Source organism: Cygnus atratus, chromosome 5, assembly GCF_013377495.2.
Source record: "Cygnus atratus isolate AKBS03 ecotype Queensland, Australia chromosome 5, CAtr_DNAZoo_HiC_assembly, whole genome shotgun sequence".
Classification (NCBI taxonomy): domain Eukaryota; kingdom Metazoa; phylum Chordata; class Aves; order Anseriformes; family Anatidae; genus Cygnus; species Cygnus atratus.
Genome location: NC_066366.1, coordinates 715,112 through 733,779, shown reverse-complemented (window position 1 = coordinate 733,779; position 18,668 = coordinate 715,112). Strand labels below are relative to the sequence as shown.

The window sequence follows — 18,668 nt, the reverse complement described above, 5'->3', positions numbered from 1 at the left end:
ATAACAGGAGGTGTAGTTGTTGGCACTACATGAAAGCATGAGGTAATTTTCCTGATGGGCCGCTTTGGTTTCACACCACAGGGGCTTGTTTGAAAGGAGAAAGGGAAGCAATATTTTGCAAATCAGCTTGGGGAGTGAGACTATCAAGGCCGCTTACTTTATATGAGGCTTTGCAGCCTTGTCATGGGCGGGATGTGAAGCTTGGCAAGAAGTACACTGATCAAGTTGGGACAGAGATTTGCAAAGGCCATAACCGTCAGAAACTATCTGGGAAATGAGGCTCCTTGGAAAGCAACTGCTTGAGTTAAATTGTGGCTGTGGCTTCACTGCTGTGGTTCTTTGCCCTGCACAGAGTGGTGTTGAGCACTATCCAGGTAGGACAGTAGGAGAGCACTTGTGTATCACAGAAAGTCCAAACCCACCTGGGGTAACGTAGTGTCGTGTGCCGCTTCCTGAACTCTTTGCACCATCCAGTTTGTTCTTTTATCTGGCTAGACAGGGGATCCTTATCTGGGTGTGACTGGTGAGAGACCAGGAAGTGGAGGCTGGAGCTGGTGTGGCAGTAGCTGCCCTGGCAGCCTCTGCAGGTCTCGGTAATGTTTTCCATTTTCCTACCAGTGTCAGCAGAGTTTGCAAGGAACTGAGATTTCCTGTGCTCCAGACTAAGAAATGAATCGAGCTGTTTGCACAACAAAGGGCACAATCCTCTTTCTTGGAGTTTTGCTAGGCAATTAAATTGCTTTGTTTTTCACTTTGTAAATAAGTTAATAAAAGTCCTTTATGTTGCTTCTGAAAGGCAACATCTTGTTTACTTCATTCACTTAGACAAATTCTGCTTTTATGTGGTACAGATTATTATGCAGAATACATTGTGCTGTTATGCTGTTCACTTTTTCTTGGTAGACTAATGATTATAGGTAGTGTAAAACTGGATTACTGAGAGGTGGTGCTTGAAAGACAGTGTACCAAAGCATGTGAAGTAATCAAAATATTGTCCTCTGATTCTTTCGGTATGTGCCCAGAAGATGTTTGAGATTACTTCTATTCACTGCATAATTATTTATTATAAACAGTGTATATGTAAAAAGAAAGCCTGTATTCTTTGATCTTTGTCTCCTTATTCCTTTTTTGTTGTTGTTTTAATTAGTTGAGCAGTCATTGAGTTGCAGTGTGGGCAAATGCAAATAAGTGGAATGTGGTTTATTGTTCATAAAATATAAACTAACATGACATTTACAAGACAAAAAGCCCCCATGTCATAACTACATAAATTGTGCCATCTCTTAAAGACTGAATTTAATAAGAAAAGACACAAATTTTTAAGTATTGACTATTTTGCGAGTTCATGCAAACTGAGTGTGAAATATTGTTTGTTTGTGTAATTTCCAGTAAAATGACGGCATACATGCATAGCTTGAGCACAAAATAGGCTGGTTGCTTGCTTAAGTACTACTGTGTAAAACCAGAGTTGGGAAGGGGAACCCTGCAAGGGAGATGGACGTTTGAGGCAGACAACAATTGCTCCAAAAAAAGGGACATGTTTGCACTATGAAAATGTGGTCTGCATGCAGATATCTGAGTTGAAAGAGATGCAGAGCTATAGTGGAAGAGTGAGTTTTCTTGGATTGTCATATTTATCTGGAAACCAATGTAGTGTAGATTAAAATTCACAGAATAACTGATGCTCAGATGCCTTTTTCTTCAAGAGTGTGCTAATGCTTTATGAATTACGAAGTCATCAGTACTTAAGGAGGAATAGGCAAACACAAGGCTTGCAGGTCCTCTGTTGAACAAAGTGTAGGTTTTTCCCCAGCAGAGCCCAGTAGGAGCTCCCAGTTAGGGCTGCTGTTACGTACATGACTACTGCCAGCAGGGCTTCTTGTGCAAGGAGCAATCCTGCTGAGCTGGGGGGGCCTAACGAGGGGTGCACTGGCACTGCTCACCCATAGTCATGGTATTTAACAGAGGCCAGACCACAAGACCACACTTACCTGGTTGTGGATCTAATGCCTGGGGAAGAACAGATTGAATAAATTTGGTAGCTGTTATAGTAATGCATATACTTAGTTTTGCTTTACTGTTTCAGGTTGAAGGGAAAACAGAAGAAAATGAGACTAACAAAAGACGTCGAAAAGGTCTTTTTGGTGTCTTTGAGGAGGTTAGTGCTGAGCAGTGTCGACACGTACCCGGTTCTTTGATAAGCACCAGAGCTGAGGAGGCAGCGGAAGTTGGGGGGCTGGGACTTGGCCTTTTGTGCTTGGTAGGAACAAAAAGCCTGTCACCTTCAAACTTTGAATGCTCTGTTCTGTGTGTGGAAAACAAGCTAAACATACTGAAATAATTTGGCAGAGATAAGAGCATTATGTAAATCACACCAGTTTTTCTTCTGACCCAAGAATGTTTAAGGTATAGGTGTGTTTCTTTGTTTTATTCCTCCCAACTCAGTTATTTGAACAATTTCTGTTTGAAGAGCTTGTATTTTCTGTCCACTCTCTCTGATTTAGTTACCTTTTTGACTCTGCTTTGTCATCCCTAGTACTGATGCATGTTCCCTTTTTACTGTGCTCTGGGACCAAAGAAAATAATTTTTCAGTGAATTTTGCATGCTAAGCAGTGTCATTTTTAATATGCTATGGACTATATTTCCTCTCATCATTGGCTTGTAAGGATGTCACTTTCTCTCTTTACGAGCCTCATAGGTAAACTTGAGGAAAACCATAGCCTGTTGTTTTCTTGCAGGCTTCAGGCTTTTCAAGCCAAGCGACAAGTGCTGGGAAAGAACAGAATGATAGCAAAGAAGGAGTGAACCAGAATAAAGTTAAATCAATGGCAACTCAGCTGTTGGCCAAGTTTGAAGAAAACGCTCCAAATACAATTTTTCGGAGGCAGGTGGGTGATAGATGAACATGTCATTTCTGAAATTAAACAGTAGTCTCTCCTTGTGAACGTGATGCAGATCTCAGGGGGAAAAAAGTGGATCTGTTCGATGTTTGGATAGGGTTTTCTTTCCTTGTTTTTAATTCTTTATGCAAATTAAAGGGTATTCCTCTTAATTTTGTGGGAACAAATATAACTAAATAATATATAGATCATTGCATTTCAATATGCTATATTATAGTGCATATTAATATTGTGTGGAATTGCAGAGACTGAAAATCTCTTGTAAACCAGTCTGTAGGATTTCTCCTTTGTGTAGGAGTCTGGCTGTATGTGGTATTGCAGAATAACTTTTTTTTTTCCTGTACTTTGTGAGTAAAGGTAACTAAATACCCTGCGGACTCTTTCTTTGTGGAACATTTAAAGAAAGCATAGGAAGGGAACCTAATCTTTTTGAAGATATGTCCAGCTTTTATTTTCATTCCTAAGGAAGGCATAGTAGAATATGTCTGAACATTTCACAGCACTTTCATAGTTTGTTGTTAATGCTGGCGCTGTTTTAAAATAATCCTGTGCTGTCATGGTAACAGTGATAATCCCCAAATCACACTTTAGCCAATGGGGTGGCTTAGTAAGTCAAACAAATTCAGATCTGTCATCTGAAAGATCTGAAGGAAGGATATGCAAGGTGTCAAAGTTTTGTCAAGGTTGGTGGCTTTCTTAATTCTTTGTGCTTGTATGCATTTGTTTGTTTACATACTCAAGTCCTCAAAAAGTGTAGGCTTTATAGATGTCAAGTGACTTTCCCAGTCTAGGAACCGTTGCTGTTTGCACTCTTTCCAGCTACTTGTCTGTGATCTGAGGTTTCTGCGTGTCATAACTGAGCAGAACTTTGCTTGTCTATGTTCAAGGAAACCTTGTCGCATTATTACCTTCTGATCATAGCCTCTCTATGAACACTGAATTTTTTTGAATTTTAGGTACATCTTTGATGTTAAAAGAGTTGATAAAATGAGTAGGGGACAAAAATCTGCAAAGCATGTTGATTAAGCTCTATAATACTGTTTCTTTAAAAGCAACTTTTATTTCTTTCTGCCTCAGAAGATCTTAGAATTCTATTTACTGTCTTTCTTTTTTTCCCACTCTGTCTTCATAATTTAAAAATGCTTTACAAGGAGCAAATAGATAGACCAGCCCTGGTCTCTTCTGACTCTCCTGTTAATCCTCGCTTTGCTAAACCTAAGGATCCAAATCTTCTTCTACCTCAACCAAAAAGGCAGGTAGGAACTCATGTAGATAACACCTCACAATCATATCATTCCTCTTACTGCTGGGAAATCGATGTTATTGTGTAACTACAGAATCTATAAAATGATAATTGAATATAATCTGCAGAGTTAACAGATACATTTAGCTGAGAATTGTGAAAATCGCATTAAAGCTTAACATTGGTTTATACCTGCTTAACCAGGTGAGAAAAATATTTGCAAGAATCAGTAGCTGTATGGAAAGAACCATAAAAACCTAGAGGTGTTGATCTCCATGTTATCACATCTAGTATCCAAATTGTGTTTAGCATGCAGGAGAAGTACAGCAATAGCTAACAATTTTCTGTGCATGTACTTGATGCTTTTTGCTGTTGTAATGAATGATAAGGCAAAGGGAGTTTTCCACTGTGAGAAGACTGGCAAAATGTCTAAGCTAAAGGCTTGAGCATTGAAAAATCTCGTATTAATGCCCAGGTTTTCTACTTCATTGTGCAGCATCATATACTTGGGACAAAATTTTGGAGTACTTGGTTTAAATTTTCTCTTAGCATTTCTAAAGCAAGCAATCTTGTATCAAATAATGTTGATAATCACTTTAAATTAAAATTTTCAATTGCAGTAAATATTCTGTAGTGGTCTTCTCATTTTGCCGCAGACTACTCTTGCATCTGTATTGCATGTGGAAATCTCCAGGTCAGCTTGATGAAAACTGCATATTCATGAACTGTTTGAGAATTATTATTTTAAAGGCAGATGTGCTGTTCTGTAACGTCAAGAGCACACTGCAAGTTGATTGGAATTAGTTTTTCTTAATTTTAATTCTGAAGATTTTGGAAAGTTTGTATTGATTTGAATTGGACCAATGGGATGAAGTAGAAAACTGTCATGAAAAAAACAACTGGAAGGTCGTTTTTAAGACTGAATTTAACAAAGCTGAACTGGTCCGGCTGTTTTATTTACTTCAAAAACTATTTCGTATAAAGATAGAAATTCAGAGACCCATTCTGAGCTCCTCAGAAAGTGCTTCAAATCTGAAAAGCATTATATCTCAACTCATGCCACACTAGATCAAGGATTATGCCAGGGACTACTGTTGGTATTTTTACAATTTGACTAGTTTCAGGTAGATGTGATGCTAAAACAGAAGTTTGCTATAAAAACAAACAAAACCCTAGAATGAGACATTGTCACGTTCTTCTCCACTAATGCTGTCTGGGGTTATTCATTAAAAACTGAGGCAAAACTCAAGAAGGACGTGAAGACCTTCGTAAGTTATGTAGCACCAATGTATTTCAGTGCATGGACATGAGTAGTACACTTGCAGTAGATAGTGTGGAGAGAGTGCTGCGAGATCCAGGAGAACATTTCATTTCTTGTTCCGTGCATGACTGTGCTGCGCTTTTGGAAACATCCTTAAAAGCTGAATATATTGCATGGTAGTGCAGAAAGCAGATTTTTTTCTCACTTCAAGTGTTTCCCAGTTTCAGGTGGTAGCTAGAACTGAACACGAGGTCAGGGAACCCAAACAGTCTTTAAATGGTTCTGATCATATGGCCAGGAGACCAAAGACTGTAGAAAAAACAGATACCCAGCCCAGTCTGTCAGAAACCTCTGAAAATCTTGCATCTGCCTGTTCCGCTGCATTTGTACTCTCTGGAGTGCTTAAGCGTCTTCAGAACCTGGAGGAAAAAATGAAGCAGGTGACAAGCAAATTCTTTTCCTTTCTCTCTCTTAACCACATATATTAATCTGTATACTGTATTTTCCCTGGATATGCTGGCATTTTCTCTGTTGATTTTAGGTTATATTAAGACAATAAAAACACTTCTTGCATACTTGCTGTATTCTGATGAGATGTATAACATTGACTGAAATCTCTCTCTCTCTCTCTCTCTCTCTCTCTCTTTGCTTTCTCATTCGCTTTCTCCTTCTCCTTGGCTTTCCTCTCCTTGGCTTTTCTTTCCTGGCTCTTACTGCAGAAAAGAGCTCAGACCATAGCAAATAGAGAATTCCATAAAAAGAACATTAAAGAGAAGGCAGCACATCTTGCCTCAATGTTTGGATACATGGAGTTTCCAAAGGTGAATATTAGGTTTTGCACCTGCAGAATTGCTGAGTTAGAAGACATATCTGAGAATTCATGGGGGAAAAAGATTGCCATGGTTTTGTTTTTAATTTTCTTTTCATCCTGGGTAGATCTGAAGAGTCATTTGGATTCTATTGAAACTGCTGAAAAGCTTTAAATATTATTGCATAATTTAATTGAGGTAAAACATAATCTAAATCATAAAACTAGTCAGAGTACTTTTGTATAAGGGAAATGTCTTAAAATACACTGCGTGTTGCATTAAGTGTACACAGGTAGCTTGTAGTTTCTAAGGAACTGGTAAGCAGTAGCTCTCAGTCAGCAAAATTTGGCATTTAGAGTTTTGTTATGCTTTCTCCCAGTGCTGTGTTACCTTGGTGCCCGCTGCAATCAATTTTGCAAGAAAATTGAGTACAGTAATACTATTTGATGTGAAGGTTTTGCCACGATGATTTCCATGGCTCCTCACTATGAAGAAGTAAAGAACGGTGGAAAATCATAGTCATTATCTATTTTTTTTTTTTTTGGTGCATGACTGTGAAATTACTCTCTTAACCTGTGCTAATGTCACTCTCTGTTGGATAACTCTCCTCTGTTTCTGCTCTACACAGAGTAAGCTACCTACTAAAGGCTTATCCCATTCTCAGCCCCCAACTCCCTCTTGCCTTCTACCTCATGATTCAGCTGCTGGCTGTCCTCCGTCATCTGTAGGTTCAACTTCCCCTGCGCTTCCTTCTAGACAGGTACTCTATTAACAGATTTTTCCTGTAAAATCCAAACTTGTGCTAAAGTTGCTTGAGAAATAGCTTGTATGGAAGGTGCTGCCTTTGCACGGTGGATCTATTGGATAATTTGTATGTGAAGTACAAACTAAACTTTACTTTCTTCGCTGTTGTTAATTTTGCATGTTTGTAAGAGGAAAGTCAACACTAAAAGTAGCTTGGGTATAAAGCTGAAGAACAGAGTAAATACTTGAGAAAACTTTTACTTAAATTCAGAAATTTTTGCATCACTGCTTATTTTAATGTTAAAATTATAAACAGTAATTATCTGTTGTTGGATAATACCACAGATATGCCTAGGAGAGAGTGAGTTCCATGTTGTGTGTATATAACTGGATGTTATGGGATTGGTTAATTGTGCTGTGGGTTATTTTTCTTTTCATAATACTATCAGTTGGGCCTGCAGGGAAGAACCTGGATCATACTGTTTATTTTAAATGGAGGATGTGTGTTAGAATTGTATGAGCACTTGTTGGCGCAGGCAGACTTTAATGTTGTTTTCTTTGTTTGCTTATTTGTACTTTAAATTTGCTTCTGAGGATTAATTGCCAGAACATAGTTCCTTGTAACAGCAGGCTTCACACAGAGGAAACATGCATATGCTTAATGAAAGCAATTAGATAATACTTAAATCAGAGGTATTCAGCTCTTACTACTTACGCCAGTGTTGCTTTTGTGTGTGAAAGATGAGATGGCATTGGCTTCTAACTCCTCTGTTTCAGGATTTTAATTGAGGAAAGTTGGATAATTTACAGCTTTTCAGGGCCAGTAAAGGCCCAGGTTCCCTTTACTTCACCCAGATTATGTAGCAGCAGGCTGGTAACACTGCAGTATTGAATAGACTTGGAGTGGACATCAGGGTGGAAACATCAAGTTTCTAGAAGCATTGGAGGTGGCTGCTGTGACCCAGCGTAGGCACTGCTGGAGCTGGTGGCCCTGCTGTCTGACACACAAAAGAAGTGCTGTTCAGCAAAATCGGGTACTGTCTCCATTTACTGGGAGAAAGGCCAAAGCATTCTGCCTGCTCTTGTGTTTAAATAACAGTAGTTTTATGAAATATTCATGAGTATTACCCAACTTCAGGAAAGTCAAGGCTGAAGGTGATTTCCTGTCTAATGGGTATTCAGCAGGATTATTTAGTGGAATTAGTCTAGATCACTTTAGGATTTTGTGGGTTTTTTGTGTGTTTGGTGTGTTAGTTTGGTTGTTTTCCACCATATTGTTGATGCTAGGAGGTATATCAAAAAGACTCTCTTCCTCCCTCATTCCCCAGGAAAATATAGGCTACGAGCCCTTCAAGGACATTGCAAGCCCAGCAGGTGCCTAACTCCTATAATCCTCTAATCCCCTTCAGCCTCAAAATCATTCCTTTGCCTAGATTCACCTCTTACTTTTTATGACCTAGGAGGTATAACATTTGATGGACTTAAAGCAAAGTAATGGTTTTCAAAATATTAGGGTCTCTTGCTCTTTTGTTTTGGAGTAAAATTGTGGTGCTACAAAAAGAGTAAAAATCAATGTGAACTAGTCTTTAGCAAATGAGAACTAGGCTCTTAATTTCGTTATAAGCAATACTTTTGCTTATAACCCTGCTTTTGGCAGGGTGAAGCACATTTGAGGCTAGAAAAGCTTGTTCTGTCACCAGCACAGTACATGTACCTTCATCTTATTTGGTACATTGTTGCTTGGTTAGGTAGGACTACATTTAGTCTTTAGTATACCTACGCACATGGACATGCTGATGCTTAGTTTATTGCTCCACAGGCTTGTACAGTCTCGGGTCCTCCTGTATACTGTATGCTCTGCACATGTCTAAATATAGTGTATTCAGCACAGCATAGTTGAGAATTTTCAAGTAGCCTGGTAATTAACAGGCTAGCATTTACTTTCCCCCACTCTGAGGCAGATGTGATAATAGAAAACTGATCCAAATGAACCCCAACTGATGATGGGTTGTTGTAAATATTTTAGTGGGAAAGGTAGTAATTTAACAACAACAACAGCAGCAACAAAATGCCAACCCTTGAGGTTTTTTTCCAAGGTTGCCAGTGAACACAAGTGGTGTTGCTGGTCTTGCCCTTGCTATAGGGGTTACTAAAGTGGCGGGAAGGGTGCACAGATCAGTCAGCCCTGATGCTGGGCAAGGCTTCCGCAGGTAAGGAGCGGGTACCTGTGTTTCGTGCCTGTGCTAGGTATGATAAAGGGTCACCATGAAAAGTGAGATTGGGGTCAGGCTTGGGTGTTCGGATAAGGGACCCTTGAATGGTAAGGAGCAGGGTGCTGGAGGACAACTTTCAGAGCAAGTTATGCCAATGTGCATTCGCACTAAACAAGTAAAAGTTGATCCTGTCCTGAGGACAGGGGAGGGACTCAGTAGTCCTTTGGGCCTATGTCCATGACTGTGGTTTTGTGTTAGTGATGTGCTGGTGATGATGTTTATGGATGTGCCCAGCTGTTGTTCTTCATCTTCTTTGTTTGCTATGAAACTAATTCAGTCCTGTGATACCCCATTACTTTAGTTTTACCTCTCTTTGGCAATTTAACTTCAGCTCTGTGTCTCTGAGTTACACAGGCCACATTTTGGCTTACCTTTTGTTAATTCTAAAGCAAAATATTTTGAAGAAGCAGATTTATTACTGTTATTTTTCCTGTAAGAGTATGAAATCTTCAAGGAATGCCTGCTGCTGTCTTGATTTCATAACAGGCAATCTGTATGTACTCTTCCATGATTAAGTTGATGTCCCTGCATTTTGTATGTTAAGAATGCACAGTTTTCAGAGCGTGAAAGTTGTCTTGTGCTTTTTAAAACAATAGCTAAATGTGCAGTATTATATATACATAGATGTGTGTGTATATATAAAATTATGTATATAAAAGATAATATTTCAGGTGCACAGCTTGCACTTTCAAATAGTGTGCGTGCTAGTTTAATAATGTGTTTGGACCTCTCTGATGTGACTATATATTAGTAATTGTCTGTGTTCATGTTACCTTGAGGATGGGTTTGTAGGACTCTGAATTTGTATTTGATATCTGTTCTGAGAGATATCACTAGGTAAGTGTAGACTTCAGTATGGAAAGGGACCTCAGGACTGGTAAACCAGCAGGAAGAGTTCCCATGTGTTGCTGCCTTTCTTATTTTTCCCAGCAGAAGAACAGGAGATAATAGAAGTTTGATTTTGGTAAGACTTCATAAGATATGACCTGTAAATACCAGCACCTTCCTGTCATTTAAATAGTAGTGTCATCTCAATTTCAAGTGAGTACTGAGATGATTGTTACCAGACAAGACAATCCTTTTTATCTGTTGAATTTTTATTGGCATAGTATTAAGTATGGTGTCTGAGGAGACTTACTATTTAAGACTTAATATTAATCTTATTACAGAGACACGTTGTTAAGCCTCAATCCTGAAAGGAGCATTTGAAAGTGAATTCTATGGATGCATGCTGTTTCTTCCAGTTTCTTTTAAAGACATGCACCATAACATACGCAGTCATTTGAACCTACTAAGAATTAAGTTCTGTATGGCAGTATATGCTTAGTCCCTTCTAAGTTTAATGAGCTGTCATATTTCATATAGAATTATGAGTTAACAGGGAAAGTTGAAGAAAGCTAAGCTGTGTAAGAGTTGACAAGTTCTCTAAAGGAATGTGCCTCTGGTGTGTAGATGTGAGGTCAGACTCTCTTCTGCAATTGGAGTTCTTACACTTGGGTGATTGAAGGGGAGAGGATGTCATCAAAGTCCTTGTCCATAAGCTGGATGAGGTTGAGAGAAGATGCGGGGTGGCTTGGTGGTGGTGCTTTTGTCATATAAGGGCTGATGATGAGCCTTGCAAGGCAGCACTGCTCTCGTGCTCCCTGACCTTGTGCTTCTCTGTGGGTTTCTGCTCATGGCAGGTGCTCGCAGGGCTGCCCCTATAGATTCTTGCCTTGCCCTGCCCTGCTATTTTTATTTCCTGATTGAATGCTATTTTAAAAGGTGCAGTGCTGCAACTGTTGCAAATTGATCTCCTCTCCTCTACCCACTTCTCTGATTCATTAAGGAAAACCAGTAGCAATCTTCTCCCAGTAATGTGTCCTTATTAACCAGTTTCTCTAAAGTGAGATGTAATCAGTCCTCAAGTCCGTTTGCTTCCTGCCCTTCCTTCTGGTCAGCACCAACAATCTTCATGTTGGTGGTTGTTGATTAAGAGACGAGCAGCCAGCAATCTTTCTAGATTGAACTAAAAACCCATTTGTTTTTACATGGAATGTGAACTCACAGTCATTACATGAACATTTCCTTTTAATAACGTTTTTAGAAGTATGTATAAACATGCAATTTTCTTGTTTTGACTGCCTTAATGTCGACACAGATTGCTCCAATGGGTGGAGAACAGAAATCAGCCAACCTGACGAATTGTAAGGTGTAGTTCAGGCTCCAGGATACTTTTCCTGAAATTCAAGTACTTGCACTTTAAGTGTAGCCCTAGTGTTTAACTGATGAATGCTGCAGCATTTCACTATTTCAAGGTAATCTTTCTGCTTCAACAGACTTTGAATGGTTTCTTTTTCCTAGGAGCTTGTGGTAATAAGTTGTATGTGGCCTAAAGGTTGGTCAGAGGTGCATATTTTAGAGAGGAAATTTTTGTCTTCTATGATCTCAAATAATAAAAAAGAACTTAGTTTTCCTACAGTAGCAAGTAATGTCACTTCTAGTATCTGTTTTTAAATTAATATACCACTTAAGACAGAGTTAGGGTATATACTAAACAGTTTACTTTTCTGCCACTTTCCTACAAGTTGTGCAGGTATTAAATAATATTTTAATAGGTTTTTTATATTAAGCAAAACCAAACAGTACAGAAATTTGTCCTTTAAATGGCTTTTGTTGTCTTCACATACATCCTTTATGTCTGCCTGGATATTAAGACAAATATAATTATGATACACCACTCAAAAGATAAGGGGAGCTGTAAGGGGCTGGACATGTTCCCAAGTCCCTGCACTTAAATTTTTTATTAGCACGAATATTTTTATTAACCATAATTTTTGAAAAAACACCCACAGTGTTGTTTTTAAGCTTAATAAAAAGTGTCATGAATACAGTTGCATTTACATTTCTTTGCATTTTATATTTTTCTCCTTTCTTCAGAGTGACTTTATGATATTTTAAAAACCTTCCATTAGCAAGACTGTGGTGGCAGAAGAAAACTCATTTCACTGAGAAGCATGAGACTTAAAGTTTGGCTCAGTGGGAGGCAAGTGGAGTGTAAGATGTGAGATCATGGGTCCTCTAGGAAGGAAAATGTCCTGGCTTTAGAAGCAGAGTATCAGATCCCTGGCCATACCAGGATGGCTCTTGCTGCCTTTGGGTTTCCAGAGGGATTGTGGGATATTGATTAAAAAACTAAAATCAAAATCACTACAGGAAACTTGAATTAGAGTAGCAAATCTTAATGTAAGTCTATGAAATCTTCACAGTCTCTTCTTCATGAACAGAGAACTAGAGTACCCACCTGCCACACACACGCATGTACATAGCTTTCTCCTTTTCCAGCCCCCAGGCATATTTGTGGCTAGAAAACCTGGCCCATACAGTCAGTGATCTGTCTGAGAAGTGTTTGGAGCCACAGCATAAGGAACTGCTATCTTCCTGCAGACCCGTTTGTTAAATTTGGTTAGAAACAGCCTAACTTAATAGTGGCTGCAATGGTATGATGAAACAGGTTAAAAGAGATGTCTTCCCTGCATGAGCACAGTTTCTGAAGTTTTCCTCGGCGCTAAGAGGAGTCACTGAAGAGGAGAAAGATTCCTGTCTGAGCATCAGCAAACTGTTTCTGCGAGGAACTAGAAGTTTGTAGAATGTTTCCTGAAATGTCAGTTTGAAGTCTGTCATTATGAAGTTGAGTCCACCTCACTTTCTGAATTATAATACCAAAGGTCTAAAAATTCAAAGTGGTGGTGGTGGTTTCATTTGTTTTTTAATTTAACACAATAGTCCATCCCTGATAGCCAGGCAGTAGCTCCCAGCTCAGCTGCTGTATGCCTTTTGCAGACACAGCAGGAAGCCTTGTGCTGTGGGAGCAGCACTGGCTCCTAGTAGCTTATTTCTCCATCATCTGCAAGGGGAAGTGCATGGGCTGCCTGGAAGTCTCCCATGGCCACCAGCTGGACCGTGCTGATCGTGCATGAACATGCTTGTGCTCTGCTGGACTTGCCTCTGCTCTTTCTCAGAGCCTGTCTCTATTGTTGCTTGCATTCATTTGCATGTTTTCAACTTATTCTCCTCTTCTTCTCATTAAATTCTTGAATAACCAAGCTCTTCCTTCAATTCTTCATCTTCTTCCTTTTTCTGGTTAGATGACTGTAGGAAAGGTTTCATATGCAATTGGAGCTATGGCAGAAGTTCTTGTCAATCTGTATGTGAATGATCACAGACCTAAGCCACAAATTCCCCCCCTTGAACTGGTAAGGCTAAACCCACAAAGAAACAACGACTTGACTTAAAAGCAGTGTTTTCCAGAGTGTTATCCTGACTTAAGACCCTGGTTGTGGAGCCCCTCAAGCATTATATCTTAGTCTAACACTTATTAAGAAATCAAATGCATATTGACAAAACATGCTGATGTGCGGATATGCTGGAATTGTTGCTCACAATATATTCTATTTATATTTTTATTACTTGTCTGTATGAAATAAATCTTCAGGAGACGTTTATTAAATGTAATTACTGGTACAATTAGTAATAGAAGGTAGCTATTAATCAAGGTGGCTTCTAAAAGAAAGGTTTGTACAGTGCATGTTTATGCAATTATTTTTAACATACAAATGGTAAATCACCATGCTTCATTTTGAAGAAAGCTATTTTTATATTCTGACACTATCCTGTGTTGAATTCAGAAGCAGTCTCTGGACAGAGCCTCAGGTTCTTGCCCGATTCCCTATTCTCCATCTCCTGCATCCACTGCTCAGAGATGTCAGGTATTGGGAAGCTAAGTAAGGTGGTGTGTTGCAGTGATGATAATTACGTATTAGCCAGCATTAAGCTCTTGATTGCTTCCACTTTACTGTAACTATTTGACCTGTTCTGTTAACATCATATTTTGAAAAATGCATTTCTATGCTTTTTCACTTGCATGGTTGTTGATTTGGAAAGTTTTGTGTAGTTCATGCTCCAGAATGATCCAGCACACCAAAATGAGATTACTGAAGGTAGTTTTGGTTTAGGATTCTCAGCTTTTAAGCATAAGAGTGTGACTCATGACAGTGATAATTGTGACTTACACTTAACATTAAAAAATTGTTCTGAGGCCTTCTTTTGCTGGCAGATTGAAGGTGAGTTGTGTGGGCTGCATGCTGGTATCTGTACGTGAGTGGGCTCTGCCAAGCTTGCACCTCCACTGTCCCAAGCATGGCACCCCTCACAAGGTGAGGAGAAGAAGGGGAGGTGGTGGCAGCTGTGGTAGAGCCAGGATGCTCATCTGTACTGACCTATACCCAAGCAGAATACATAATTGCAAAATAACTTCTTCATACCTGTCTCTAATAAGAAAGGGGAAGCTCAATGGTGTCTAGTCTATTTAATTCATTTTTCTGTGTCTTTTGCATGTATTATTATCCACAAAAGATAAGGTTTGTGGCAATAAAAAAAAAAAAGAAAATCAAGTTAACTGACTAAATTCAACAAAAACTTTGAAAATATTTCATGTTGTTGATACGGGTCATATTTTAAAATCCAATGTATTTATAGTATGCTGAAAGTCCACGGTAGGAATGAAGCTGATTTTTAAAATAAACTAAGCCCTAGCTTGGGCTGTTGTCTCAAAAGAAGCATGGCTGAGAGGGGGAAGCCCATCTGCAGGTGATGGACATGGTGGTGGTTCAGACACCAGAATCAAAGACTGTCACGTTTTTCGTTCTTGACTTTTAAAGTACAAGCCTACGTTTTCCTCAGGGGTATGAGCTCAGTACTACTGAGCTGAACTGAGCCTTCAGGGCTTCCTTAGCTTCAAACGAATCTCTGTTCAAGACCAGCAAGGTCTGCCTTTGCCCTTGTCTGAGAAGCACTGCTGCCTGCAGCCATGAGGGGAAGTGCCTGGGATGGTGTGGCACAGGTTGCTGAGTGAGTGTGTGGGGCTGATGCTGTTCTTGGACCTGAGTAAACATGAGGTGCAAGTCCAGTTGCAAGCTCACCCCTTCAAGTCCTTGTGATGTCTGATTTATGAGTTGCTGCGCAAACCTACGGAATTGCAGCCAGAAAGTAATAAATAAATAAAAAAGCTGACTGATGCTTATTTTAATTGTATGTGTGGTGGGGGGCTGCGTAAAACTTCAAGCAGCTAAAGCAGCTGCCCACTTTAATAAGAATTTCTATCTGGGCATCGTGCAATGGCTTCATATGCATTTCTATTTTTATTTTTTAACAGGGATCTCTGCGAAAAGAATTCCCTCAGTCTATTGGGGGGAGTGACATTTGTTATTTCTGCAAAAAACGGGTGTATGTTATGGAGCGGCTGAGTGCAGAAGGCCACTTCTTTCACAGGGAATGCTTTAAGTGTGAAATATGTTCTACAACACTCCGTTTAGGGATTTATGCCTTTGATGTTGAAGAAGGTAATACAGGAACTATTTAAGAATATTTTAAAATGTCTGAGTATTGATGCTTTTAATGGAACAGGAGGCAAAAGGCCTGGCCACGTAGTTCAGTCTGGAGGAGGTCTGCCAAGTATGTTGTGTCCATGCCGATCTTTTGAGGCCTTGTACTTGCAGTTCTAGTCTTTCAAAAGAAGTCGGCTGGGACAGACCTGAGCTTTAAATGAAGAAATCAGCAGTGGAAAGTAAGTCAAGGAACAAAAATACAGTTTGTCCAATTACAGGTCAAAATCAGGGGGTAGGGGTGGAAAGGTGTTTTTTCTCTGACTGCCAACAATACAGGGCTATCCTCATCTCTCACTTAATACTGGCCATTAAATAAAGTGACTTGATAAGGACAAGTCAGAGCAGTAGCAAACTTAGATGGGTGAATATTCTTTCTTTCAAGATGTTCTGGCTCAGGAGGTGAAAGCAGTAGTAGTGGCCAAGCAGCAGTGCCATTTATTCCAGTCAGCTGTAGGACGGGAGGTTCAGATCTTGGGCTTGTGGCCTAGGGCTTGTGGACGGGGGATTATTTGGTTTTGTTTGGTTGCTTTTTTTATTTAGAGGGAAATTATTACTGTACTTAAATTCCCTTGCTATTTCTAAATGATTTGAGTATATCTGAGTATCAGCCTGATCTCCTTCCACAGAAGGATTAACATCTCAAGGCCAAAGATGGTTCTTTTGCAGTCCAGAGAGTCTTCAGCAAAGACTGACTTGAACTGGTTATTTGACTTTGCTGCTTAATGTCTTTCATTGGTTTATGGCTTGGTATTCATAGAACTTTGCTCTTGTGCTATATATTAATCCTAAACCTGTTTGGTAGATGAATAAAAGGCCTTACCTTATTTAACAAATGTGCAAATCTGCGTGCTGTAAAAGAAACCCATTCAAAGCTGTAGGCAATGTGCAGAGCCAGTGGCCAGTTTTCTATTCCTTTTGCTGGCCAACTATTAAACATCCTGATTTCATCTTTAATAGACAAGATAGTGGGTTTTCAGTGTGTGGTTTTAAATGTAAAAAGTCACATTGTTTACTTTTTTTCTTTTAGGTAAATTTTACTGTAAACCTCATTTTGCACACTGCAAAATGAGTAATAAACACAGAAAGAGAAGAGCGACATTACAGGTCCAGGGAAAGGTATGTATGGGTTATGTTACTAATGCAAGAAATACTGAGGCAGCTTTATCTGGAGCAGGGTACAATACGTGTATAGTCTGGTTTTCAAATGAAACGAGGTCTTCCTCTGTAAAATAAAGTTGAACTTGAGAATAATTGGAAATGAAAATATATATAAAAACTTGAAGACAATAACAAACTGAATTTTCCACTTTTTTAGAAGTATATTTAATATATTTTTAATGCTTTCTATAAGGAGGCAACAGACACACGGAAGAAAGAAGAACCCAAATCTACAGAGACCACCACTTTAACTACTGCTAGCAGTCCAGAGGACAGGTCCCCAGGTATCCTGACTTCCTTCTTTAGGGGCACTCTAAGTTGGCCCCTTCGGGTGACAAGGGATCTGCTTGACATTCCCAGACGCCTGTCTAACTGGATGCATGGTTTTCTGCACGCTACCAATCTTCATTTCAGGGACAATGCATATAACTATACCTACTTGTATGAACTCTTGAGCCTTGGTGTGCCATTCCTCTGTGCTCTTCTAGAGGTACTTACTCATATGTACCGGGAAGCAGAGCTATCACTTGAAAATGTGCTTGAATGGGCAAAAAAATTCTATAGGGTTTAAATTTTTCTGTGTGTTGTGCCCAGTTGTGCCTTTCAGATTTTCAAAATTAACAGCCTCACTATTTTCCTGAGGTTTTTCGGTTTTTTTTTTGTTGTTGTTGTTTTTTTTTTTTTTTTACTTTTCTTGCAATTTAATGTGCGACTAAAACAAACAATAGATTCCTTCTGATACAAGCTAGGTGCAATCAAAGTTTTCAATATAAAATGTACTGTGTGTTAGAGCGTGAAGGGCAGTGTCCAGACACATTTCCAGAACACAGAGACGGATGAAGGATATTTTGTAGATTTTCTTTTCCTGTTTTGTCCTGTTTGTGATAAGACCATTGCGGGCAGGTACGTTTTTAAAACCTTTCTCGTCCACTTCTCCCTGCCTCCCCCCCTTTCTTTTTTTTGTTGGACTAAGAAAGAATGTTTGTTCTTTCAGATATTTGGGGAATATTTATGGAAAAAAATGACTGGGTTTTGAAACCTGAATATGGCACATCCCTTTTTTTCTTGTTTTCATCTTTGCTCTGGGTTATGAGGTTTATAACTTGCATGGATGTTTCAAAAAAAAAAAAAAAGAAAAGAAAAGAAAACCATGTACTTAATTCATATTGCTCCTAGTCATGCCTTTTACATTTCTCACATGCGATAGATACCCTTTGTTGATAGTGGGTATAATCTGTAATACTAATTTATTTAACATTTTGAAATAAATCTGAAGAGCAAGTCTCAGTTGAGTGAAAGCTTGATTGAAACTGCATGCCAAAGGAACTGGTAGTATAACTAGACATGACTTACACCTCAATTCAAGGCTTTCTCATTAGGTAGCTGATTCGAGGAATATCAAGTTGTGGAATACTCATATGTTACTGAAATCATGGTTATCGTGCCTCCAGACAGGCACTGGTCCTATTGTATTTGGAATTCTTTAAGAATACAACTTTTGAACAAACTACAAAAACCTACAAACTTACTTTAAGGATATTACTTCTTAATCAAGTATTTAATTCATTTCAATGTGTAAAGCTGATGGCAAAAAGATTAAAGTCTGTTATCTGGAGCAGTTGTTAAGTAAGTTTTTCAGGTATCTCTTATCAAGGTCTACCTTCATCAAAAGATATCAGGGGCAGGTTAAGTACATTTATTTAACAGCAAGGAGACACTGAGAACATCCCAAATTCTGATTGCTTTCTCAGCCTGGTTAGCCAGTGAGGTAAGCAGGCTCCATGCCTCAAAAATACTTGAATGTTTACAGAATCATCTAGGTTGGAAGAGACCTCCATGATCACCTAGTCCAAT

General features: G+C 39.1%; 1 protein-coding gene across 1 annotated transcript in view; it reads left to right on the top strand.

Moving 5' to 3' along the window:
• Nucleotides 1–18,668, top strand: part of MICAL2 (microtubule associated monooxygenase, calponin and LIM domain containing 2) — a 124,699-nt gene that overhangs the window by 56,420 nt on the left and 49,611 nt on the right. Inside the window, 8 exon segments of the mRNA XM_050710802.1 lie at nt 2,087–2,158; nt 2,740–2,889; nt 6,125–6,226; nt 6,843–6,974; nt 13,359–13,466; nt 15,425–15,611; nt 16,684–16,772; nt 17,008–17,383. Of these exon segments, the coding sequence (XP_050566759.1) occupies nt 2,087–2,158; nt 2,740–2,889; nt 6,125–6,226; nt 6,843–6,974; nt 13,359–13,466; nt 15,425–15,611; nt 16,684–16,772; nt 17,008–17,383 (1,216 nt within the window).